This window comes from Ambystoma mexicanum, chromosome 9, assembly GCF_040938575.1.
Source record: "Ambystoma mexicanum isolate Mex_15411 chromosome 9, UKY_AmexF1_1, whole genome shotgun sequence".
NCBI classification, from domain to species: Eukaryota; Metazoa; Chordata; class Amphibia; order Caudata; family Ambystomatidae; genus Ambystoma; species Ambystoma mexicanum.
The window spans coordinates 1217867441-1217892865 of record NC_090931.1 but is presented as its reverse complement, the minus strand read 5'-3'; the positions used below and the strand labels follow the sequence as shown (position 1 = coordinate 1217892865).

General features: G+C 52.7%; 1 protein-coding gene across 4 annotated transcripts in view; it reads right to left on the bottom strand.

The window, feature by feature from the left end:
• The window catches only part of ZRANB3 (zinc finger RANBP2-type containing 3), a 2038675-nt gene that overhangs the window by 1415907 nt on the left and 597343 nt on the right, over positions 1-25425 (bottom strand). For all 4 annotated transcript variants that reach the window (XM_069616553.1, XM_069616555.1, XM_069616554.1 and 1 more), the window contains one exon: positions 6748-6919. In XM_069616553.1, the coding sequence (XP_069472654.1) occupies positions 6748-6919 (172 nt within the window). The remainder of the gene's footprint in view (positions 1-6747; positions 6920-25425) is intronic.

Genomic DNA, 25425 nt, shown 5'->3' with positions numbered 1-25425 from the left:
TGGCAGTCGAATTCCATAGCCTCCAGATATCCACTAACCGCAGCTCGCACAGAAGGTGCATGAGAGCAAGCAAGTTCCTATAGTCCACCCTAGAGGACGGGAGAGTTATTGTCAGGGTCAGATGATACGTTAAAATCCGCCCTATGACAAGGGCGCCTTCAGGGAAGATGAGTAGTATGTTTAAAAGGCCCTGCAAGAAAAGGCTGTGAAAGTGTTGCCCAACAGGGTGCCCTTAAACCTTAGAAATCTCCCGTTAGGGTCACACGGAGTCCCAGTTCGGATGAAGGGATTGGCTGTATTGAATAGTATGGCTACCCCTCTTCTCTTCGCTCCGCTAGTTGCGAAAAACCCAGATGAGAAGTGGCAATGTGAGAATCTTCCTTTGTTAAGCCTTCAAAGGGTGGGTCTCCTCTAAGAAGACCACAGAGGGGGATAGGTCACCCAGCTTTGCCAATACGGATCTGAGCTTGACAGGCGAGTTCAGGCCCTGAACGTTCCAAGTGAGCATAGGGAGTGTACTATCCTGGGAGTCAAAAGCAGCGCTAGCCACCCTTATTTTGGGGCAAGCCCCATAACCAGCTATCCGCTACACCAAGTTCCCTGAAAGTTCCACTCCATGTTGTCAGCCCTCCATCCCCCAAATGATATCCCATCCCCAGTTCCTACCCCCAACCTAAAAAAAACAATCTTCCCAACAAACATTATTATGTCAGAGATCTTGGTCGTTAAGTGACCAAGCAAACAATATGGGGACCCCTGTAACAGGGAGTAGCCCGTCACCTGTGCATTAAACTATAACCAAGACAGCAACCCCTAACTAAGAGTAACTGGCCCTGCGCTCAAGAGGGCAGCGGAGTCACCCTCGTACACGGACAAAGATTGGCAGGCACAGCCAGAGGCATTCCGGCTGCCAGACTCCAGGCCATGCGTGGTCATCCGGTGACGCTCGATTCCTTTTTCTTTCTCCGGCTGCAGCTCTAGTCAACGGGTCCGGGTCCACCTCTGCCAGCAAACCAGTTGTGTTCAGAGAAAGAATTTGTTCAGCCTCCTTCATCGTTGATACAGACCAGAAGCAGTTCTGGTAGGTGAAGAGGAGGGCTGTGGGGAATCCACATCTGTAGTGCACAGGTTTCTCACAGAGCCATTCCGTTAGTGGTCGAAGTGCTTTGTGCTTCAATAAGGTTATGCCTGCTAAATCCTGGTGGAGGGCCAAGGTGGATCCACAGAATCAAATCTCGTCTGCCTGGCGGGCTACAGTTAAAATCTTCCCCTTCACTTTGTAAAAGTGGACTCTCGTGAGGACATCAGGGGCAAAGTCGCATTGCTCTAGGCCCGTCAGACGGACTCAGCGTGTTCTATCCAACTCGATCGGCTCATGCAGGATTGGTCAAAAGATCAATAATATAAACCACCAGTTCGCGGTCAGGTACTTCGGAGGTAACCACCCTCCCTAATTTGAATATTGTTATGCTGAGAGTGATTCTCTGAGTCCTCATACTTGTCCGCCAGAAAGGTCACCTTATTAGTTTGTTGAGCCCATTCGCTTGTCTCATAGGATTGCTCATATATAGTGGTTTCAACTTCTTCCACTCTTCGTTCAGTATCGGCCAGGCACTTGTCAATAGCAGACACCTTCCCTGCAATCTCCACCAGGCTACCCTGAACTTCCCTCCGAATCTCGGTTAGCCCTTGCAGTAGGTCGTCTTTTGTGGCCAGTTACGGGTTGGGGGTCATGGCTGCGATGTCTGACGTATCTGGGAATTTTCCTAATTTTGCAATTGCACAAGGATCATCTCCAGACTGCAAGCTACAGAAGGGCGTAGGATCGCAGTGTGTGGCGCCACTAAGGAAGCCTGAGGGCTTGAGGTGGCAGTCATATGGTGACCCCACACTTCTGGGATCTGAGTAAGCCCTGGCCCCCTAACGGGTGAGGTCCAACTCAGCGGAGCGGGGTGATGGTGCAGGGGTAGCAAGCAGGCAGCTGGGCGTGCAATGAGAGCAGAGCGCGCCGACAGGGGACCATCTTAGGCCGAGTTTTGATTCCAGAGCCGTCCCTCAGGATTCATCACAAGGCAAGGGAAATCCCATCCAGTTAGTCCCCAGTTGCTAGGATGGCAGTACTGTGGGCTCAGGCTCAAGGGAGTCTCCTCTGAGAATGCAGGGTAGCTCACTGGCTCATGTGTAGGTTAGGCAGACTCCCATTCCTCATCACAGTGGCTGATTTAGGCCTTAAGATGTAGCCGGGAATTGTGCCGACTGAGCATTCCTGGCAAGTCACCCACATGGGACAAGCGCGCCGCAGCAGGGTGCAGCGCAGACTGCACCCACAACTACAACGGTTATCTGGGATCTGCAAAAGTGATGGGGCTCCCAACCTGCACCACCAGCAATGTGCCCCAGATGGTAAATGCAGGAGGACTTTCCCTCAAGGCTTCCCGGCCCATGCACATTCCAGTGCAGCAATGATAGGACTCTGCCTCCAGGCAGGGCTGAACGGAGAGCAGCATGCCGCCGTAAAGTCTCGCCGGCAGCAGAGACGCCACAGATGCTGAAGCCCGCAGGAGTTCGTGATAGCCTTTGGTCCTGGACCAGCCCGTCCTGCAGTGGGCACCAGGGGGGGAAGTAGGGGCTCAAGAGAGGCACTCACTTTTTCGCACTGAACAGCGGCCTGCCGATGGAGGTGCTTCAGCACATGTACCCCCCCCCTGCAGGCAGTAGCCTCAGGCCGGCTGGAGGGCACCCCGCATCAGGGTCTCTCTGCGATGCTCCAGCATCAGGGGAAGGAGGACCAAGTGCATCTCTCGCCACTGTTGCCGCTTAGGAACCCGCAGTGAGTTGGCAGCCTTAATCACTGAAGCCCCAGGCGTGTCGGGTCAAGTGTGGCGAGGGAGAGAGGCCCCACGGTGCAGTCATATAGGGCCACCCTATTCGCCACACCTCGCCCGCTGAGACTCGGGCCTCAGGCTCAGGGGGGACTCACAAATGCCCACTGTGTGTCATGAGGCAAGTCATGGTCAGCATTTGGGAATTTACAGGCAGTATCTCACCGTGTGTACAGGAGCACTGTTTAAATCTATGTGCATGTTAGGCAGAATCCTGTGCAGTGCCATTAGGGACCACTACACACAATTAGGACTACAGGTGGCAATACAAATTTTACCTTTGGTATAAGCCTGTACCGCTATGTCAGAGTGGTAGCAGTGGCGGAGCAGCCAGGCTTATCTCAAGAGTATATGAGCAGTAGCAGAGATTACACAAAGGGATCACAATTACTGTGACTCAAGCAAACACCGACTCAAGGTTTCAGGTAGAAAAATATAAGTACATTTATTTTTAAACCATTCGTTATAAACACAACACTTCTACAAATCACACGTCAAATATACAACTAACCAATTCACTTTGTACAGTATGTCTCAAGGTAAGTACCCTGTGTTTGGATGAACCGGTGTTACGAACAAAACATGTTACCGCAAATACGATTGTGATCACTTTTTGACAGTTCGGTCTACTAAATAAACGCGTATCCGTGACATGAAATGCTACCGGGGCAAAAACACACTTAGCACCTGAGATACCAAGAGGGAGTTGGAGGCAAAAATCACAGGCAATATTTTGGTTAGGCAGACAGAATCGAGAAACACTCCGAGACAGGAGTTCAAGAGTCAAAGGGCCAGAGCTAGGGTCAACTGACACCGGGGGCCTGTTGCCGAAGATCACACAGTCAGACAGTTCACAATTCAACGTAGCCAAGGGTACTTCGATATTGTCAATGTTCGGAAGCAAAAGTTATAAGGAGGGAAGACAAGGGCAAGCCTTGGAGATGAAGAAAAGGGGTTCACCCAGTTTCCTCAAGCAGAACACAGTACCTTATTCCAATGGTCCAGCTGGTGCCCTGGCAGTTGTTCCTGTTGGTTTCCCGCAGACCCACGATTCCTGGAGCTTCATTTGAAGGAGAACGTCTGAATGGGGTCTGCACCACACAGGGATGAAGCCGGCAGCAGCGACAACGAATAAAAGGTGCGCTCCTTAAAAAACAGGAGAGGCTCTTCAAATGGCTATCCGGACCACTACAGCAGTGTGCAGCGATTTCGACCAAGGAAGAGGATCCTCTGGCTGTGGAAGATGAGCTGGTTATCCCCACCAGGCTCAAGGGAAGAAGAATCCGGACTGGATCTTCTCTTAGTCGTTGAAGGGTAGCTAGCTCAGGACTGCAGCAGGGCTTCACCGGGACGTGGTAGTTGCAGCAGCCGTCGTTCTCTCCTCTTCTCTTCGGTTCCTTCTAGTTCCAGTGGCGGCTCTCTGACTTCTAGCCCAAGAGACCTGCCTTTTATGCGCAAAACCCACATTCACACAGCCTGGCTGTCAATATCCCAGCAGGGGGGTTGTCCAGCTTGGACAACCACCTGAGCCAATCATGGCAAAGTGCGACTTGGGTTTCCTAGGATACCCTGTGCAGGGGGTGACTACACCCCTCCCTCACATTCAGCCCACCTAGACACCCAGGCGCCTGGTGGAGGGCTACATAGCAGAAGCCCGCCAAAAGACGGTGAACAAAGGCGGCGAACCTAGTTTGCCGCGCAAAGTAAAACACAAGAAGGACTTTAACAAAAAGAAATGGCGAATAAACCCAACCGGAGCAAAAAGAAAGACAATTTGGTCAAGTGGGTTTATGTTCGAGGCTAATATAATGGCCAAGAACAATACCACGTTTATCTAATATAATCGCGGTAGAACAGTTAGGGTAGATACCACTGCCACCAGCCAAGTCTAAATGTTAAAAGAGCGAAACAATGCTCTAGGAGGTACAGATAAAAAGGGATACGAATTAACCCTTTCCAGTACTCCATGGAAGATGGGGTGTACTGTGGTAGATTGACTAAGTAAAGTTAATGGAAACTTTACCCTTTTCTGGGGGACTGTAGTCAGCCTCAGAAATGGAGTCGGGGGAAGTCTCAAAGACAACCCTGTGCCACGGCACTGAAGGTGCTGAGTGACACACAAAAGAAGGGGGTTACTGAAGTGGTGTACTTCAGAGTCCACAATTACAAAAACAGAGAAATACATGTAGCAAAACACAGGTAAGAGTGGGGAAAAGCTCACACTCTTACCAAGTGGAAAAAAATAAACACCAGAAGTCCAGCAAAGCTGCTGGGGGACTCACTATGCGAGGGAAATTAGCCATAAATGAGAATTCTCCCTAACAGTGCACAGGGCCTTTTATGGCATTGGAGCCAAATATTTGCAGGCCAAGTTTACGCAGTACCTACCGACTCGCGCCCTTCGCTCCCAAGGGTCATGCTGTCTATTGGTACCTTGGTTTAGATCTGCTCGCAAAGGAGGCCTTGCGTTCTCAGTGGCTGCGGCCAGGGAATGGAACAATCTGCCTCTTTCCTTGCGCAAGACCCCTGACCATTTCACTTTACGGAGAAACCTGAAAACATTACTGTTTTAACTTTCACTTTGGCTCGGTTCACTTTCCTGCTCCTCACTCTCTCTCAGCGCCATGAAACCTTCAGGTGAGCGTGCACTTTATAAAACTCTATAACATAACATAACACTCAGGCAGCCATGTTACTGCATCTTGCGCCAGGCCACGCCCATTCAACTGAGTTGTACAGCTAAGGCAGACAAGGTTGTATTGTCGAGCTATAGCCATACTTGTGACTGGCCATCTTACCATAAGACACTTATGCAGTCTTGGGGAGATCCTTTCTTGAATGATGTGAACCCGGGAGGATGATATTGATCTAAAGAACGATGGTAGACTTCTTAAGATCATTAAGCACCTTCAGTCTTACAAGTGCAATTACCAAATAATGTTTCTCCTTTCATCATTAGCTCCCAGAGAAGGAGCATGCAAGGAGCAATCTTACTGAAATTCCCTGAAGAACATAAGCTCTAAACATCGAAATCTCTGAATGTACAGTGATCTTTCATAACAGAGGCCTCTGGCAGCGTTGAGGCTCCATCATCGCCAATGATCCCACAGCACGGAGGCCCTCTGTGGTGGCTGACCAAAACACATGATACATAAGGCAGGGAAACAGAATGTGCTCTAATTAATTTTGGACAAAAACCCTTAATACAGTCAGTCATTTACCCAATATCACTACACTTTGTAGTATGGATATATACGGCTTTCAAGTTTTGACCATTCATAGACCGGCCCAGCCTTTTAAATTTTTAGATAAACCCCCTAGTACTACAGGGGTTTACCCAATTCCCATCCCGAGCATTGGCAAAAAAAACGCCCTGGAAATCTATTCCGTTTGCCATGTGATCTTTTGCTCTACCACATTACAGTTTTACATAAAACATTTAGTAGTATAATCATCCCGAAAATAAAGAAAGAAATCAAAATGTTTTCTAGGTGTCGTCATTTCAACAGGCTTCAGAATTTGCACTTGCTACCAATCATTAGCTAGTGACAACTGTCTCGTGGCAACTAAGAAATGGTGTGCTGTGTGTATGCGAAGAACCAAAAGGGTAAGTGACTTAGTGAATGGGTAGTAGCCTGTAGTAGGCATGTGTACCCCTGATTTCAGTGTTAAAGTGATAGCATTAACCACTTGGATTTTAAACAAGTTTTCAAGACAGAGTTCCACCATATTTCAAGAACAAAATGTGAATATTTATACACGATTGTCATTTTAGCAAAGCATTATCCATGAAGCTGAGAAAATTAGACGAGCAAAATCAGAGTTTTTATTTGTTACGTGGTTAAAAAAAAGTAACATTACTAACCTTGGCAACATCCTTTGGAAGATCAAACGGAATGCGCTGTCTGATTTTGGGAGGAAGTTGAGTTAAAACATCTTGTTTTAATCGTCTGATCATTATTGTGTTCAATCGTTGATGTAGTTCATTTAAATTTGATGCACCCTTGTAGTCCCATTGAGTTCTTCTGCCAAAATGTCTGAAATAAAAGCACAGTAAAATACTCTTTCGCATTGCATATGTAGATTGCATTCTCAATATCAAAAAGTATTTTCTAGACGAATGTCTAACATTTAAAAAATAAAGATATACACTTTGTTTTCATGATGTAAAAGCCCCATAGGTCTGTTTATAGAAAAATGTTTGCATTCCACAGTAGGACTATAATCAGTACAATTTTATTTTGCATTTATTCATTTATAAAGCACGCTAAACCCGTAGGCATCAAGGCGATACAAACTGTACAGCATCAACAAAGACAGGAAATGTACATAATTGAAGAAAGAGATTCTGTTAAGACAATAGTTCACAAGTTGTGATCTAAGCAGCAGCACGCGAAGACAAGTGAAATGCATGGTAATTCTGTTTAAGTCAGGAGTTCTGACAGGATTAGGTTCTGGTTAAATAGTAAGGTCTTGAGGTGCTTAAGACCCAATAGGATTGTTCCAATCGTAACTCCAAATGGTAAGGTGTTCCAGTGATTAGCGGTTATGACTTGGAAACTCAGCCCCCTGATCATTTTAGTCTGAATCTAGGGGTGTTGAGGCGATGAGTGTTCAAGAAGCGGGTGGATCTCGCAGAATTTGCTTGGGTAATCTTTTGTGAGAGGTATTTAGGTGCAGAGTCCAAAGAAATTTGTGAGCAATTTCTAACATTTTTAATATGATACACTCATGAACTAGGAGCCAATGCGCGTTTCAGTTAGAGGCTGAGATATGCTCTCATTTGTGGATGTTCAAGGCCGCCCTTAGTGTGTTATTTTGGATCACCTGATGTTCTGTGAGGAAGACCCTGCGAATATAGTACATTACAGTAGTCCAATTTGGACCTGATGAACGCTCTGCCAAGGGTGAGGCGACTGTGGACAGAAAGGGCTTCCAGGCGTTGGGTTAATTTGATGGCAGTACGCTACCGATGATGCGATAGCATTGATTTGTCTGGTTAAAGACAGTGTAGAGTTTAAGTAGTCACCTAACGTTTTGACGTCCCCCGAGACTGGTATGGTGAGGCAATAGATAAAGGATCAGTATGCGCCGTCCAGCTTGCTAAGGAGGGTTTACGAGTCGATCAAAATGATTTTGTTCTCATCATTGAGGCATAGCCTATGGAAGGCCAACCATGCTTGAATGGATTGATAAACTGCGTTCAGTGCGTTAGTGTCTGTGTTGTAGTTTCCTGAACTAGGTAGGAGAAGCAGAGTATAATCTCCAGGAGTAAAGAAATTAACTTAAAAAAACTTTTAAATAGACTCTCTGATTTCTACTAGATAGACAATACTCACTTCAACACCAAAACATATCATTAGATGTATATTCAAAAGTGGACAGCAATCTATACCACTAAAACCTAGTCAAGCTATCTGTTCATGGAGGTTTTGTTTTTATAACCACTTGTAGTCAAAACTAAATATATTAAAGTTAGGATCGAAATTTCGTTTTACCACTGGTGTTGCCATGCAGGGCAGTGGCAGAATATTTCTCTTTCAGGTCCTTTCCATGCCGCTGCTATAGCTTATTTGGACTGGACGAATTGGCCCAAAATGTCTTAAAACCTGTTGAACGTTAACCTGTAATGATGCCATGCCTGTGTTGCAACATGAGCCTGCTAGCTAAACCGTACATGGTGAATGTGGCCGCTGGTATTTAGCCCAGATCCACCTTTGCATCCAATCAGCAAAATTATGCAAGAGTGCAGTGACCCTGTGGAGTAGACCACCATCATGGCAGCCTCCAACAAGAGCAAATCCCACTTTGAAGCAGTAAATCATTGTACCAAACCCCCACCGGAATCAACTATTTTCTTGACAAAATAGACAAAATCCGACAGATCCACTCAACCTCCACAGCATTAACCACCCCCAACCCCTTGCACTCCAGCAGAACTTAATTATCTCCTCTCTCTCAACCCAGACCTCCTAAAAACAATTGCCTCCCTCAAATCAACTTCCTACTCTAACAGTATCATCCCAGTGTGAGAAACCAAAGGGTGTCTCACCTACTAGTCCCCAGGGATCTCTCCCTCAGGTGGCTCCAGACCCTGGGGTTGTACCAGTGCGGGAGGAACACCTGCGTGAGGGGTCTTCGGGGAGAGGGGGTGAGGTAGCCGATGGCGAGAGGTGCATTCCGCCCTTTTTTGTACACCTACCCGATCCTATTTATTAGGACTCTCCGATGTTCCAACTCCCCCCGAACCCCTTTCTTTGCAAACACTGGGCCAAGGAAGAGGGCGACAGAGTAACAAGACTAACTCTTATACATTGTACTGGACATGTCCCGCTAATTGGGTCAGGCAAAGTCAGACACTTGACTTGAAGTGCCTACATCTGATACCAATTAGCTCTCCTCACACGGATAAAAGGCAGAACAAGGAGACACACTCTGAGCAAGGTGGAACACAAGAGCAGAATCCCTGGGGCGATGGCGAACTTACTGGAGCAGAGTGACGGACCAAGGGACGAGAGCAGTGGGTGGAGAACCCCAGAAGTTTCCTAAAGGTTGCCTCCAAAATGCTTCGGAAGACATGCAGAGAAAGGCAAACCTGAAAGCAGAAGGCTGCATTGTGTTACAAGGATGCCAGCGACCTTCCGGGGTGAACAGCAGAGTTGGGGAGGCGAGGCCAAGCCTGTGGTACTAACCTTGACTAGTGAATTGGAAAACTGTAAAGACAAGAAAGAAATGCACACAGCCAGTGAGTTGGCAAGCGACCTGAGAGACCGTTGTGTATTAAGGAGAGATGAAGTGCAACATTATATTGCAAGTGAAGGATGCACGTGTGTAGATGAGACACGAAGAAAGGCAGACCTGTGAATTAACTTTGAAGTAAGGACAACTGTGAAACCAGCGATACAGAGTAACAGAGTGGTCCAGCGAAAGGAAGTAGCCCACTCGAAAGTCTCTGTGAAAGGTGAATTGTTTGTAGCGATAAAGTGAGTGAACTGTAAAAACAAAGTGATCAAAATTAACCCGAGAGAAGGGGAGTAAAAAGCTGAACTTGTGGAAGTGGTCCTGCAGAGGTCTGTAGAGAAAGCCACGCGCATTTGAAAATCTTCGACATCCGAAAACGGTCTGAGCCCAACTGAGGGAGACACAAAGTGTAATAAGCTTGGGGAAGGGAGCCCCCTGCAAGTATTGTTGAATTTTTGTTGTAAACTGTCTGAGCCTGACAGAGGGGGACCAACGTAAACTTTGTTATGAACGTTGTTTGGAAGAAGGGAAAGAGAAACTTTAACATGGAAGGCCAGACGGGCCTCAATCCAGGTTTTGAACTGTTTTTGTGTTGAAATCTCGATCCAAAGTGCGTCATCCTGCCTACGGGCACTCCCTTACTCTGTGCTGTCTGACGTGGGGAGGAGGGCTGATTCAGCCACATTTTTTCTTTATATTTGAACACTGATTTTCCTTTACATACATATCTCCTTTATACACTTTTTGTACAAGAGATAGGGCAGGCATTAGGTTTTGTTAGCATAGGCCATTTTGATTTGACAAAGACTAAGACTTTTATTTATTGTTCGATGGTAGAAGCTACTCCCATCCTAGTTACAGGGAAAATAGGAGTTTTTCAAAACCCAGAAACTTTAATAAAGGTTTTACAAATTGTACCTTTTGTGTCAGTGTCATACTTATGATACCATGCCTCCACTACACCAAGCTCCATCATTAAAGAATTGATGGGCCAGGCAGCGCTCAATACATTACTCAGCATCATTAATCCCTCCCTCACAGAAGGGTAATTCCCGAACACCCTCAAGACTGGTCTCATATGACCTATAGGAAAACTAACAAATCCAAATGACCCAGCCAACTACATGCCCATTACAAACAACCAGTTTATTTGAAAAACCAGTGACTACACAACTACTCGCCAGACTCAAACAACTACACCTCCTTAATGACTATCAGTTGGGGTACCATGCCAAGTGTAGTATCGAGGGGCATGGTTATGGAGGCATGCAGTAGGGCGTGTTTCTAATCCCCTATTGTTTGTATTTCTAGCGTTCCCAAAGCCCTCTTGCCCTTTTGAAACAGAGTATCTTCTGGGAATCTGTCCATGTCCAAAGTTCGAACTTGAGCTCCCGTAACCCTTACAGTTTCTCCCGTCCCTTATAGGAATATTGCTTGATTTCCTAGGGCTCGCCAAAACCCTCTTGTGTTCTGATGTGCTCACTTCAGTGGGGTTTCTCTTCGACGCTGGCCCATGTCCAGTATTTGGGTTTCTTGGGCTCCCGTAACCCTTTTGGCTTCCCCATCCTTGTATATTGATGTTACTTAGTTCTCTAGGGCTCCCCAATGCCCTGTGATATGTTTAATCCAGCAGAGCCTCCGTTGGGCATCTGCAGGGGTTTAGCGTTTGGGTTTTCTAGGCTCCTGTAACCCTCTTGGTTTCTCCAGCACTCAGGGACACAGCCCTCTCACTCCTCTCCCAGTGTTACCTTGTAGGGAGTTTATGCCTCCCTTTTTCTGCCAGTCGGGGCAGTCGGCACACTTTTCATGCGGCGGTCTGTGATCATATCTCTCGGCTGCGGTCTGCTCTCTGCAATGGTTAACGGGCCCCCAGCCCACCACAGCTCCACTGTGGTCACACCACCAGACGAGGCTGTATTGTCTCAATCTCAGCTTTGTAGCAGCTGGGGCGCCAGCCTTTTGGCATCTAGCTAGTGATTTGCTTGCTCTCCACGCTACCACCAGCTCTGCAGTCTAGCGTGGGTCCGTCCCTCCAGAAGATCCTTACGTCAGAGGCTCGCCTCTGTGTAAGAGTCTTTAACCTCCATTCAAGGATCCTCGTCTTTTTATGTTCGTTGCCAATAATGAAAGTGGGGTGTTGTTTCTCTTTGACTGTTGAGTACATGGGGAATCCATCATTACCTGAAGCCAAAGAGATTGAGGTAATGTCATTGCTATTTGAATCCAAAAGTAATATCAGTCCTTTTGATTCCCATGTATACAGACAATGTATTATTGATAGGGAGTTCCTCCTAGAATGGGAGTCCTTGTCCCCTAGAGGGGAGTCACTCCCAGGGAGGTCACACTTTCCCAGACACCTAGGGAGGGTCTTGCTCAGTGGGCTCACCTCCCTAGCCTCAAAGGTGGTGGCTCGAGAAGGGATGAATAACCCAGACTCATCACAGCAGCCTGTCCTTCCCAAAACACATAGCCACTGAGTCCCAAATGGCCTGGCACCAAATCTCCCCCTTTGCAAAATCAAATCCTTCATCCCACCGCAGGATGTCCAAAACTTAGCGCAGGCCCGTGTGGTCTCGAACATCAATGGGAGAAAATGCCCTCCTGACAGGGCTCCCAGCCACTCACTTTGCTCCCGTAAAAGCAGTCCACCACACTGCAGCATGTCTTATTACAGGTGAACGGAAATTTGCCACATCACGGACATCCTATGCAAACTACATTGGCTTCCTCTCAAGGACAGGATACTGTTCAAGACTGGATGTATCATCTGCAAAGCAGTCACAAGTAGCACACCAGAGTTCCTGGCGGTTATGCTCCACATATCTGGTAGCACACGCTCCTCGCGCAGCATGTCAACCAACTGACTAATCAAAACTAGTCCGCAAAGAGGACATGCAAACAATCCTTCCCTTGTCAACCACCCCCTCTCTGGAACTCTATCCATGCATCAGCTCGGAATGCCCCCGAAATCCTCCAATTTTGCAAAGCTCTCAAAATGTATCATTTTCCACAACACCTGTCAAAGGACTAATCCCAATCGATGCACAGAGCACAACTCTCAGTTTACTGATAAAAGATGCCAGCCCAACCTCTGTTCACAGTGTTCCAATGGTCTGGAGATAGGTTTTTAAACAGTGGAAATACCAATCAGAGCCATTGAGAACCTATCCATCCACCCACTCGGCATTGTTCCGAGGTGAGAGCAACTTACCCCTCCCTGTCCCTAGAGGCAAAAGTGGCAAAGTACTCACTAGCAAGACCGTGATGACACGGTGTCGCAGGAACTAAAGACACCCAAGAAGTGACACAGAGGCTCCATGAGTAGAAATGTTGGTTGGAGATTGGGTCCCCCAGCAAAGGAAGGAACAAGTTACTTACCTGTAACTGTTGTTCTTCAGCATGGGTCTGGCATGGATTCACATGCTCATGAATATTCCCCGTCGTCAGGCCAGGAATCCTCGGTATAGAAAAAAATCAGTATCAGTTTCGTTTCTGATCTGTCTTTCTTAGTAGTAACCAATCACTGGTCTCTGGGTCATACTGCCCCCAGCCAATGACTGCCCTCTCCCTAAGCCCCGCCTCTGGCAGCCATCCTCAGATTTGGTAGCACGTAAAGTGGCAGTATGACCAAGTGAAGAGTCGCAGAGGGGTAGGCGGGAGGGTTCGCATGTGAATCCATGCCAGACCCATGCTGGAGAACAACAGTTACAGGTAAGTAACTTGTTCCTTCTCCAGCATGGGGTCTGGCATGGATTCACATGCTCATGAATAAGAGAATACATAGCAGTACACACATGCACAACCACGGGAGGTGGCAACAGGCTCAACATTAAGCAATACAACAACTCAACATTAAGCAACTCTTACCTCCTCACCAGGCTCACCTTAGGTGAACAGGTTGCGCAGCACTGCTTGGCCGACCCTGGACTCCTCCCTGGAGTCCCGATCGACGCAGTAGAATCTTGTGAAGGTGTGCGTCGACCTCCACGTCGCAGCCCTGCAGATGTCCAGCAGGGGCACACCAGACAGGAACGCTGTGGTAGCAGCGATCGCTCTGGTCGAATGGGCTCTCGGACGGCCGGGCAGCTGTCGGTTTGCCAACCGGTGACAGTGCATGATGCAGCCGGAGAGCCATCTGGAAATGGAAGTCTTCGAGAGAGCCTTCCCTTGATTCACAGTCCCAAAGTTCACAAACAGCTGTGACGTCTTCCGAAAACTCTTTGTGCGGTCCACGTAGAACTTCAGCGCTCTAGCTACATCCAGCGAGTGCAAAGTTCTCTCGGCCGGCGACGAAGGCGACGGGAAGAAAACTGGCAACACCAAGGGCTCGTTGAGGTGGAAGTCCGACGGCACCTTGGGCATAAAGGATGGGTGTGTCCTCAGCACCACCCTCGTGTCATGAAAGGAACAAGTTACTTACCTGTAACTGTTGTTCTCCAGCATGGGTCTGGCATGGATTCACATGCTCATGAATATTCCCCGTCGTCAGGCTGGGAATCCTCGGTAAAGAAAAAACCAGTATCAGTTTCGTTTCTGATCTGTCTTTCGTAGTAATAACCAATCACTGGTCTCTGCGTCATACTGACCACAGCCAATGACTGCCCTCTACCTAAGCACCGCCTCTGGCAGCCATCTTCAGATTTGGAAGCACGTGAAGTGGCAGTATGACCAAGTGAAGAGCCGCAGAGGGGTAGGCGGGAGGGTTCGCATGTGAATCCATGCCAGACCCATGCTGGAGAACAACAGTTACAGGTAAGTAACTTGTTCCTTCTCCAGCATGGGGTCTGGCATGGATTCACATGCTCATGAATAAAGAATACATAGCAGTACACACATGCACAACCACGGGAGGTGGCAAAGGCTCAACATTAAGCATAGCATCAAACTCAACATTAAGCATCTTACCTCCTCACCAGGCTCACCTCAGGCGAACAGGTTGCGCAGCACTGCTTGGCCGACCCTGGACTCCTCCCTGGAATCCCGGTCGACGCAGTAGAATCTCGTGAAGGTGTGCGTCGACCTCCACGTAGCAGCCCTGCATATGTCCAGCAGGGGCACACCAGAAAGGAACGCCGTGGTAGCTGCGATCGCTCTGGTGGAATGGGCTCTCGGACGGCCGGGCAGCGGTCGGTTTGCCAACCGATGACAGTACATGATACAGCCGGAGAGCCATCTGGAAATGGAAGCCTTCGAGAGAGCCTTCCCCTGATTGACAGGTCCAAAGTTCACAAAGAGTTGTGACGTCTTCCGAAAACACTTCGTGCGGTCCACGTAGAACTTCAGCGCTCTAGCTACATCCAGCGAGTGCAAAGTCCTCTCAGCCGGCGACGAAGGCGACGGGAAGAATACAGGCAACACCAAGGGTTCGTTGAGATGGAAGTCCGACGGTACCTTGGGCATGAAGGAGGGGTGCGTCCTGAGCACTACCCTCGTGTCGTGGAAAGTCAAGTACGGGGCCTTGCAGGAAAGGGCCTGGATCTCTCCCACTCGTCGTGCGGAGGTGATGGCCACAAGAAAAGCAGTCTTCCACGATAGAAACTTCAACGGGGCCGAGTGCAGAGGCTCGAACGGAGGTCCCATGAGCTTGGTCAGCACCACGTTGAGCTCCCACGCCGGGGCCGGAGCCTTCACCGGCGGGAACGATCTGAACAGTCCCTTCATGAACTCTTTCACCAGGCGATGAGACCACAAGGACGTCCGTCCCGTGGTTCTGGTGTATCTGGAGATCGCAGCAAGATGAATCTTGATGGACGCGTGTGCCAGGCCAGCTTTGGCCAGCGTCAGCAGGTACGGCAGTACTTGGGGAGCCGTAATCCGTAGAGGGTTAATCTTCTGTGCGTGGCACCAGACAGAGAACCTCTTCCATTTGTGTCCGTAGCATTTAAGAGTCGAGGACGCCCTGGCCTTTGCAAGAATCTCTCTGCAGTCGGCCGGTATGTCGTATCCTCCAAACTCTAGCGCTGCAGGAGCCAGGCCTGCAAGTTCAGCGACTTCGGGTCGTGGTGGAGGATGGCGCCTCCTTCCCTGGAGAGTAGATCCGCGTCCGCCGGCAGTTTGATCGGCGGGGACGCTGACAAGTCCAGAAGGTCCGGGAACCATATCTGCCTCGGCCATGAGGGTGCGACGAGGATCATCCTGCACCGTGACTTCTTGAGCAGGTTGACTAGCCGGATTAGCAGAGGCAAGGGAGGGAACGCGTAGAGGAACAGGCCCTCCCAGGGGAACGAGAAAGCATCGCCCATGCTCCTCGTCTGGGGAAACCTGCTGGCGAACCTCCGGCACTTGGTGTTCGTCGCCGTCGCGAACAAGTCGATCTGTGGTGTGCCCCACCGTCGGAAGAGACGATCCACCAGATCCTGCCGTAGTTCCCACTCGTGGCACGAGCGCAGCTCCCTGCTGAGTGAGTCGGCGATGGTGTTTTTTATCCCTGCCAGATGAAACGGCACCAGAAAAATCCTTTGGGCGACGGCCCAATGCCACAGGTCCTGCGCCTCCTTGGACAGCGCTGGGGACCTGGTTCCGCCCCGTTTCCTGATGTAAAACATGGTGGTGGTGTTGTCGGTGAAGATCCTCACCACCTTGCCCTTGAGGGACGGAAGGAAAGACCTGAGGGCCCAAAACACTGCACGGAGCTCCAGGACGTTGATATGCAGGGACTTTTCCGTCGGGAGCCAGAGTCCCTTTGCGTGCAGATTTTCGGTGTGCGCTCCCCACCCTTCCAGGGAGGCATCCGTAGTCACAGTCTCCTGGTGGGCTGGGGTCTGGAAGTCCATGCCCGCCGTCAGATGCGCGCGGGTGCCCCACCACCGTATCGCTCGTCGGAAGTTCTCGTCGAGCTTGATCCTTTCCTCGAAGCTGCCCGTCGTCTGGATCCAGCGCGCATCCAGGAATTCTTGCAACGGGCGCATCCGGAGCCTGCAAATGGGAATGAGGTAGATGCAGGAAGACATCATCCCGAGGAGGGACTTGATGGACCTCACTTTGGCCGCGTCGGCCACCAACATCCGTTGCACCTTGCCCAAGATGGTCCTGGTCCTCTCCTCCGACGGGGAGGCCAGAAGGGACACTGTGTCGAGCCTCGCTCCGAGGAACAGTGCGACTTGCGCGGGCACCAGGTGGGATTTGGCGTAGTTCACGAAGAATCCCAGGTCCGTGAGGAGTTGGACGGTCCTTGCCGTGTGAACCACGGCGAGTTCCCTCGTCTTGGCGCGGATGAGCCAGTCGTCCAGGTAGGGGTAGACGTGGATCCCCTCGCGGCGCAGCTGCGCCGCCACCGGTGCGAGGCACTTGGTGAATACCCTGGGTGCCGACCGTAGTCCGAAGGGGAGGGCTCTGAACTGGTAATGACGCCCTTGGACCACGAACCTGAGGAATTTTCGGTGCCCCTTTAGGATGGGAATGTGGAAGTAGGCATCCTCCAAATCCAACGACGACAGGAAATCCCCTTCCTCCAGCTGGCCCAGGACGTGCTGGAGGGTGACCATCCGGAACTTCTGCGCCTTGATGAACTTGTTCAGACGTCGGAGGTCTAGGATGGGGCGCCATCCTCCCGTCTTCTTCTTCACGAGGAAGTATCTCGAGTAAACTCCGGAGCCCCGAAGCCTCTTTGGGACGATTTCGATGGCGCCCTTTCTGAGCATCGCCTTTACCTCCAGGAGAAGTTGAGGGACGTGAAGTTCTTTCCTGGCCACGGGGGGGACACGCGGGCACCTTCTTTGAAACTCGAGCGCGTGACCCCGGGCCAGGGCGTCCAGAACCCAACGGTCGGTGGAGATGGACTCCCACACGCTGACGAAGCCCGCCAGCCGGCCTCCCACCGGGGTGCTCCGGTGGGGGCCCGACCCCACAGCCGGTTCAATCCTGCTTGGACGCGGCCTTGCCGCCTTGACCTCCTGGGCGACGACGGCGGGGTCCGCTAGACTTGCCTCGTCCTCTGTAGGCCTCTTGCGACGACGAGCGGGCCGCTTGACGGTAGGAAGCGAAACCGCCGCCGGAACCTCTGGAGGCGCCCTTGCCTCCGCTGCTCCGAAAGGGCGTCCGACGTTGCTGCAGGACTCCGAGGGCCCTGGCCGTCTCAGTATCTGCCTTGATGGCCTGAAGGGAATCGTCCACTGTCTTCCCAAACAGGTTGTTCCCGTCGAAGGGCATGTCCAGGACTCTGGTCTGGACGTCCTGCCGGAAATCCGTAGCTTTGAGCCATCCACGACGTCGAAGGCAAACGCCGTTGCCCAACTGGCGGAACCCAGTGTCGGCGATGTCCGTCGCCACGGTGATGGCTTGGTCCGAGGCCACCTCACCTTCCTGCAGGATCTCCAGGGCCTCCGCCCTCTTGTCGTCCGGCAGAAAATCCAGCAGGGGAGCTATCTTGTACCAGAGCTCCCTGTCGTAGCGAGCCACGATAGCCAAGGCGTTGGCCGCTTTAATCGTCGTCGCTGCCGACGAGATGACTCTACGTCCCATAGCATCCAATTTCTTTCCCTCGCCGTCCGGCGGGGAAGTCGATGTGGAGGCCGCACCCCCCCCGCTTTCTTCCTGGCTGCCGCGGAGACGACGGAATCCGGGGTAGGCTGTGCCCGGAGGCACAGGGGGGCCGTGTCCGGGACCCGGTACTTCTTCTCGTACCGGTCTCTTCTAGCTGGCGTCGTGGAAGGGTTCTTGAGGAGGGAAAGGCCCTCATCCCAAATGTCGTCCAACAGAGGCACTGCGAGGACCGTCTTCCTCTTGGCCTCGCGCCGCTGATAAAGGAAGCCTTCCTTTTTCTTCTCCTCAGGGCAGAGTTGGAAAAGCTCGGAAGCCCTGGAGATCATGGAGTGGAAAGATCCGATCTCGTCGGGCGGAGAAGCCCTGGCGGGAGGCGACGACGGAATATCCTCGTCGTATGCCTCGTCGTCCGTACCCGTCGCTGCCGTGTCAGTCCCCGTATCATCCCCTCGGGTGGACGGGGGAGAGGGCTGGACGGGGCGCGACGGTTGAAAAGGAGGTGGTGGATGGATCCTTCTTTTCTTGGTAGGGGGAACACCAGAAGGTCCCGGTTCTGGATCCCCCGACGGGAAAGGTTCTTCCGTCGGTAACGGTAGTCTCGTCCTTATCTCGGAGCATAAGGACTGTATGGCCAACAAAATGGCCGCCGAGTTGTCTTGCGGCGCTGGCAGAGGGGAATCCGACGGGCGAGCAGGGGCCCCGTCGGTATCCTCGACGATGTCGTCGTCGTCGTCACCTGCGTCGGGGTCCATTCCGACGGGCTGGCCTTCTTCCACGCCTAGGCCGTGGCTTAAGACCTCGATCAGCTCCTCTTCTGAGGTTGAGGCCGAATCTACGACGACGCCCTGCCCCCCCTTCTTCTTCCCCACGGGGGGTTTCACGGGGGTCCTATCGATGGGCACAAAAGAAGACTCCCTCCGAGGAGGCAGGGAGATTCTGGGCCCCGAGGTCGCTACCACTGGCGCAGCCTCCACAGGCTGAGCCAGGGCCGCCGCGACCGTCTCGATAGAGGGCTTGGTCGGATGGATCAAGGCCTTCACCACCTTAGGTGCGCTCACCGCCTTATCCTTGAGGGAGGGGGCACTGCCACGCTCCTCCTCTGCCTTAGAGCTCGACCGGGGCCTCTCCAGGAGTTTCGCCGGGTGCTCGGCCTTCCTCTTACCCGACCCAGAGCGTTGGCTCGTGGTTGATGGTGCCGGGGAGGGTGCGCCCTGCCTGGCGCCCGTAGAGCCCGACCGTTCGGCGCTCCCGGTGCCAGCGGACTCGCGGTGCTTAGCCTTATGTTGGGCCCCCGTCGCCGGGGCGCCCTCAAAGGTCTTAGAAGACCGCTCGGGTTTCTTCTTCTTCTCGCCAGACGGGCTCTTACCCTCCAGCCAGTTGGCGAGACGTTGATGACGGTCCTTCATGGTCCGTTCCGACATGTTGCCGCAAAACGCACAGTCCTTCTCCACGTGCGTCTTGTCCTCATGAAGGCAATAAAGGCAGAAAGAGTGTTCGTCCTCCTTAAAGACGTTCTGCAGCTGGCATCCAGGGCAGACCCTGAACAGCTTTCCGGGCGTCGAGCTTCCCTTCTCCTGGGCCATCTCCGAGACCGGGCCTGAGAAGCTTCTGGAGTCCTCCGAAGTGTAGCTCGACGAAATCTTCACCCTTGAGGGGCGCAGACGAATCCGACACGGGTCCCCGTTGATCGGATGTAGGATCGGTGGAGCTTGAGGCTCTTTTGACCGAAAGAATCGAGTTTTTGTGAAAAAACGCGAAAAAATAGCACTAACGCTCGAGAGCAATAGCACGAGGATCCCAACACATGAACGTGCGGTAAAAATCTGAAGATGGCTGCCAGAGGCGGTGCTTAGGTAGAGGGCAGTCATTGGCTGTGGTCAGTATGACGCAGAGACCAGTGATTGGTTATTACTACGAAAGACAGATCAGAAACGAAACTGATACTGGTTTTTTCTTTACCGAGGATTCCCAGCCTGACGACGGGGAATATTCATGAGCATGTGAATCCATGCCAGACCCCATGCTGGAGAAAGTCAAGTATGGAGGCTTGCAAGATAGGGCCTGTATCCCTCCCACTCGTCATGCGGAGGTGATGGCCACGAGGAAAGCGGTCTTCCATAACAGGAACTTCAAAGGCGCCGAATGCATAGGCTCGAATGGGGCCCCCATGAGCTTGGTCAGCACCACATTAAGCTCCCACGCCGGGGCAGGAGCCTTCACCGGCGGGAATGATCGGAATAGTCCCTTCATGAATTCTTTCACCAGGCGATGAGACCACAAGGACGCCCGTCCCGTCGTCCTGGTATATCGGGAGATTGCAGCCAGATGTATTTTGATGGAGGCGTGAGCCAGTCCAGCTTTGGCCAGCGACAGTAGGTACGGCAGTACTTGAGGGGCCGTAATCCGCAGAGGGTTAATCTTCTGTGCACGGCACCAGACAGAGAACCTCTTCCATTTATGTCCGTAGCACTTGAGAGTTGAGAACGCCCTGGCCTTTTCAAGAACCTCTCTGCAGTCGGCCAGGATGTCGTACCCTCCAAACTCTAGTGCTGCAGGAGCCAGGCCTGCAAGTTCAGCGACTCCGGGTTGTGGTGAAGAATGGCGCCTCCTTCTCTGGAGAGAAGGTCTGCGTCTGTCGGCAGCTTGACTGGTGGGGACGTTGACAAGTCCAGAAGGTCCGGGAACCAGATCTGTCTCGGCCACGCCGGTGCGACGAGGATCATCCTGCACCGGGACCTCTTGAGCTGGTTGATGAGCCGGAGCAGCAACGGCAGCGGAGGGTACGCATAAAGAAATAGGCCGTCCCAGGGGAACGAGAAAGCATCGCCCATGCTCCTCGGCTGGGGGAACCTGCTGGCGAACCTCCGGCACTTGGAATTCATCGCCGTCGCGAAGAGATCGATCTGGGGCTCGCCCCATCGTCGGAAGAGTCGATCCACTTGATCCTGGCGTAGTTCCCACTCGTGGCACGAGCACAGCTCCCTCCTGAGTGAGTCGGCGATCGTGTTTTTTATTCCTGCCAGATGAAGAGGCACCAAAAACATCCCTTGGGCGACGGCCCAATGCCACAGATCTTGGGCTTCCTTGGATAGGGCCGGGGACCTGGTTCCGCCCTGCTTCCGGATGTAGAACATCGTGGTGGTGTTGTCGGTGAAGATCCTCACCACCTTGCCCTTGAGGGACGGAAGAAACGACCTGAGGGCCCAGAACACCGCGCGGAGCTCCAAGATGTTGATGTGGAGCGACTTCTCCTCCGGGAGCCAAAGGCCTCTCGCGTGAAGATCTCCGGAGTGCGCTCCCCAACCTTCCAGGGAGGCGTCCGTCGTCACCGTCACCTGGTGAGCTGGGGTCTGAAAGTCCGTGCCCGCCGACAGATGGGAGCGGGTACCCCACCACTGGATCGCCTGACGGAACGTCTCGTTGAGAGGGATCCTGTCCTCGAAGCTGCCCGTCGACTGGATCCAGCGGGCGTCGAGGAACTCCTGTAAGGGTCTCATCCGAAGCCTGCAAAGGCGCACCAGATAAATGCAGGAGGACATCATCCCGAGGAGGGACTTGATAGATCTTACCCTGGCCATGTCTGTGGCCAGCAGGCCCTGCACCTTGCCCAGAATGGTCCTGATCCTTTCCTCTGACGGCGAAGCTTGGCTCCCAGAAACAGGGCGACTTGCGACGGAACCAGGTGGGATTTTGGAACGTTGATGGAGAACCCCAGGTCCGTGAGCAGCTGGACGGTCTTCGCGGTGTGCTCCACGGCGAGCTCCCTTGTCCTTGCCCGGATGAGCCAGTCGTCCAGGTAGGGGTAGACGTGGATCCCCTGTAGGCGCAGCTGTGCCACCACCGGTGCGAGGCACTTGGTGAACACCCTGGGTGCCGACTTCAATCCGAACGGGAGGGCCTTGAACTGGTAGTGCCGCCCTTGGACCAGGAACCTGAGGAACATTCGGTGTCTTTTTAGAATGGGGATGTGGAAGTACGCATCCTCCAAGTCCAACGACGACAGGAAATCACCCTCCTCCAGCTGTCCCAGCACATGCTGGAGGGTGACCATACGGAACTTCTGTGCCTTGATGTACTTGTTCAGTCATCGTAGGTCCAGGATGGGGCACCATCCTCCTGTCTTCTTTTTTACGAGGAAGTACCTTGAGTAAACTCCGGAGCCCCGAAGCCTCTTTGGGACGAGCTCGATGGCCCCCTTTTTGAGCATTGCCCTTACTTCCAACAGTAGTTGAGGGACGTGATTTTCCTTCCTGGCCACGGGTGGAACATGAGGGCACTTCTTCTGAAACTCGACGGCGTGCCCTTGGGCCAGGGCGTCCAGCACCCAACGGTCGGTGGAGATGGACTCCCACACGCTGACGAATCCCGCCAGCTGGCCTCCCACCGGGGTGCTTCGGCGGTGGCCCGACCCCACGGTCGGTTCAATCTTGTTTGGAGGCCGCCTTGCCTCCTTGACCTCCTTGTCGACGACGACGGGCACCACCACCTGACTTGCCGCATCCCCTGTAGGCTTCCTGGGATGAAGATCTTGCCGCTTGGCAGTAAGTGGAGGAGCCACTGCCGGATCCCTTGGAGGCACCTTGTCTGCCTCCGGAGCTCCGAAAGGACGGCCGCCGTTGTTGGAGCACTCCCAGTGCCCGGGCAGTCTCCGTGTCTGTCTTGATGGCCTGAAGGGACTCATCAACCGCCTTACCAAACAGGTTGTTCCCGTCGAAGGGCATGTCCAAAACCTTGGTTTATACGTCCTGGCGGAAATCTGTGGCCCTGAGCCATCCTCGTCGTCTCAAGCAAACCGGTGTCGGCGATGTCCGTTGCCACCGTGATGGCGTGGTCTGAAGCAATCTCCCCCTCCTGTAGGATTTCAAGGGCCTCAGCCCTTTTGGCGTCGGGGAGGAAGTCTAACAGAGGGGCGATTTTGAACCACAACTCCCTGTCGTAGCGGGCTACGATAGCCAGGGCGTTGGCCGCCTTAATAGTCGTCGCTGCGGATGAGATGATCCGTCATCCCATCGTGTCCAACTTCCTGCCCTCGCCCTCCGGCAGGGAAGTTGATGTTGAGGCCGATGCCCCCCCAGCTTTCTTCTTTGCCGCCGCCAAGACGACCGAATCCGGGGTAGGTTGTGCCCGAAGGCACAAGGGGGCAGCGTCGGGGACCCGGTACTTCTTCTCGTACCGGTCCCTCTTTGCCGGCGCCGTGGCAGGGTTCTTGAGGAGGGCGAGCCCCTCATCCCAGATGTCATCAAGAAGCGGTACAGAGAGGACCGTCTTCCTTTTAGCCTCGCGCCGTTGGTAAAGGAAGCCTTCTTTCTTCTTTTCTTCTGGGCAGAGCTGAAAAAGCTCGGATGCCCTGGAAATCATGGCATGAAAGGATCCAATCTCGTCGGGCAGGGACGCCCGAGCAGGGGGCGACGGGGGACACGTCCCGTCGTCGCCTCCGTCGTCATCTATACCTGTCGTAGCTTTGTCCGTGCCTGTATCATCCCATTGGGTAGTAGACCCGGGGGGAAGGCAGAGCAGGCAGCAGAGGTGGGAGAGGTGGCGTAGGATGCGTCGTCCTCCTCTTATGCGGTGGACTCTCCGAAGGTCCTGGCTCCGGTTCCCCCATCGGGTCTGGCTCAGGTACCTCTGTCGGGGGAAGGGGCAACCTCGTCCTTATCTCCGAGCATAAGGACTGAATAGCTGACAAAATGGCCGCCGAGGTGTCTTGCGGCGCCGGAAACGACGGGCGCGAAGGCTCTTGAGGAGCCTTGTCGGCGACACCGTCGCTCTCGTCATCGCCCTCGTCGGGATCCCTCCCGATGGGTTGGGCCTCTTCCACGACTTCGATGAGCTCTTCTTCAGAGGTCGTGTCCTTATCCATGATGGCCACCAGCCCCCCCCCCACCTTTTCCAACAAGGACTTCGTGGGGGTCTTCTCAATGGGCCTGAAAGACGACTCCCTCCGCGGTGGCAGGGAGACTCTGGGTCCTGAGGGCGCCTCCACTGGTGTAGCCTCCACAAGCTGAGCCAGGGCCGCAACGACATCCTCAATCGAGGTCTTAGCAGGGTTAATTAAGGCCATTGTCACCTTCTGGACGCCTGGGGCCTTCACCTTGGAGGGAAGGTCCGAGCCTCGCTCCCCCTCTGCCGGAATCTTCGAGATCGACCGGGGCCTCTCCAGAAGCTTAGCCCGGTTCTCGGACTTCCTCTTACCCGAGCCAGAGCGTTGGCTCGTGGTTGATGGCGCCGGGGAGGATGCGCCCTGCCTGGCAGCCAAGGAGCCCGACCGTTCGGCGCTCCCAGTGCCCGCGGACTCGCAGTGCTTAGCCTTTTGTTGGGCCCCGTCGCCGGGGCGCCCTCACAGGACTTAGAAGACCGCTCGGACTTCTTTTTCTTCTTCTCGCCTGACGGGCTCTTCCCTTCCAGCCAGTTGGCGAAACGGAGGTGGCGATCCTTCATGGTCCGCTCCGACATGCTCCCACAAAACGCACAGTCCTTCTCCTTGTGCGTCTTGTCCTCATGGAGATAGTAGAGGCATAACGAATGCTCGTCCTCCTTGAAAACATTCTGATGCTGGCATCCAGGGCAGGCCCTGAACAGCTTCCCGGGCGTCGAGCTTCCTTTCTCCTGGGCCATGTCCGGGGTAGGCCTCGGAACTTCTGGAATCCTCCAAAGCGTAACTCGACGTAATCTTCACCCTTGACGGGCGTAGAAAACTCCGAAACAGATCCCCGTTGATCAGATGTAGAAACGGTGGAGCTTCACGCTCTATTTAACCGAAAAATGAGAAAGATCTCCTGAAAAAGCGCGAAAACGCAGCAAAAGCTTGAGAGCTACAGCACGAGGACTCCCAACACTTGAACGTGCGGTAAAAATCTGAGGATGGCTGCCAGAGGCGGGGCTTAGGGAGAGGGCAGTCATTGGCTGGGGGCAGTATGACCCAGAGACCAGTGATTGGTTACTACTAAGAAAGACAGATCAGAAACTAAACTGATACTGATTTTTTTCTATACCGAGGATTCCCTGCCTGACGACGGGGAATATTCATGAGCATGTGAATCCATGCCAGACCCCATGTGTCATGCCTACCTCTCCGCCCTCTCCACCTGGCTCCGTTGTGAAACCCAAACGTCCCCGTTTTCCGGCTTCCTCAGCCTTGAGAACGGCTAGACCGTTCTACACTCAATGGAAGTTATCCGGGAGGCGTTAATCCAAATGCTTGGATCACATGACCAACGCGATGACGTTTACGTTCACGTGTGTCCTATGCACGTCAGCTGACTCCATTTAACAGAATCAGAAGCCATGTTGGAGGAGTATTACCCCCTATCTGTCCTCACCC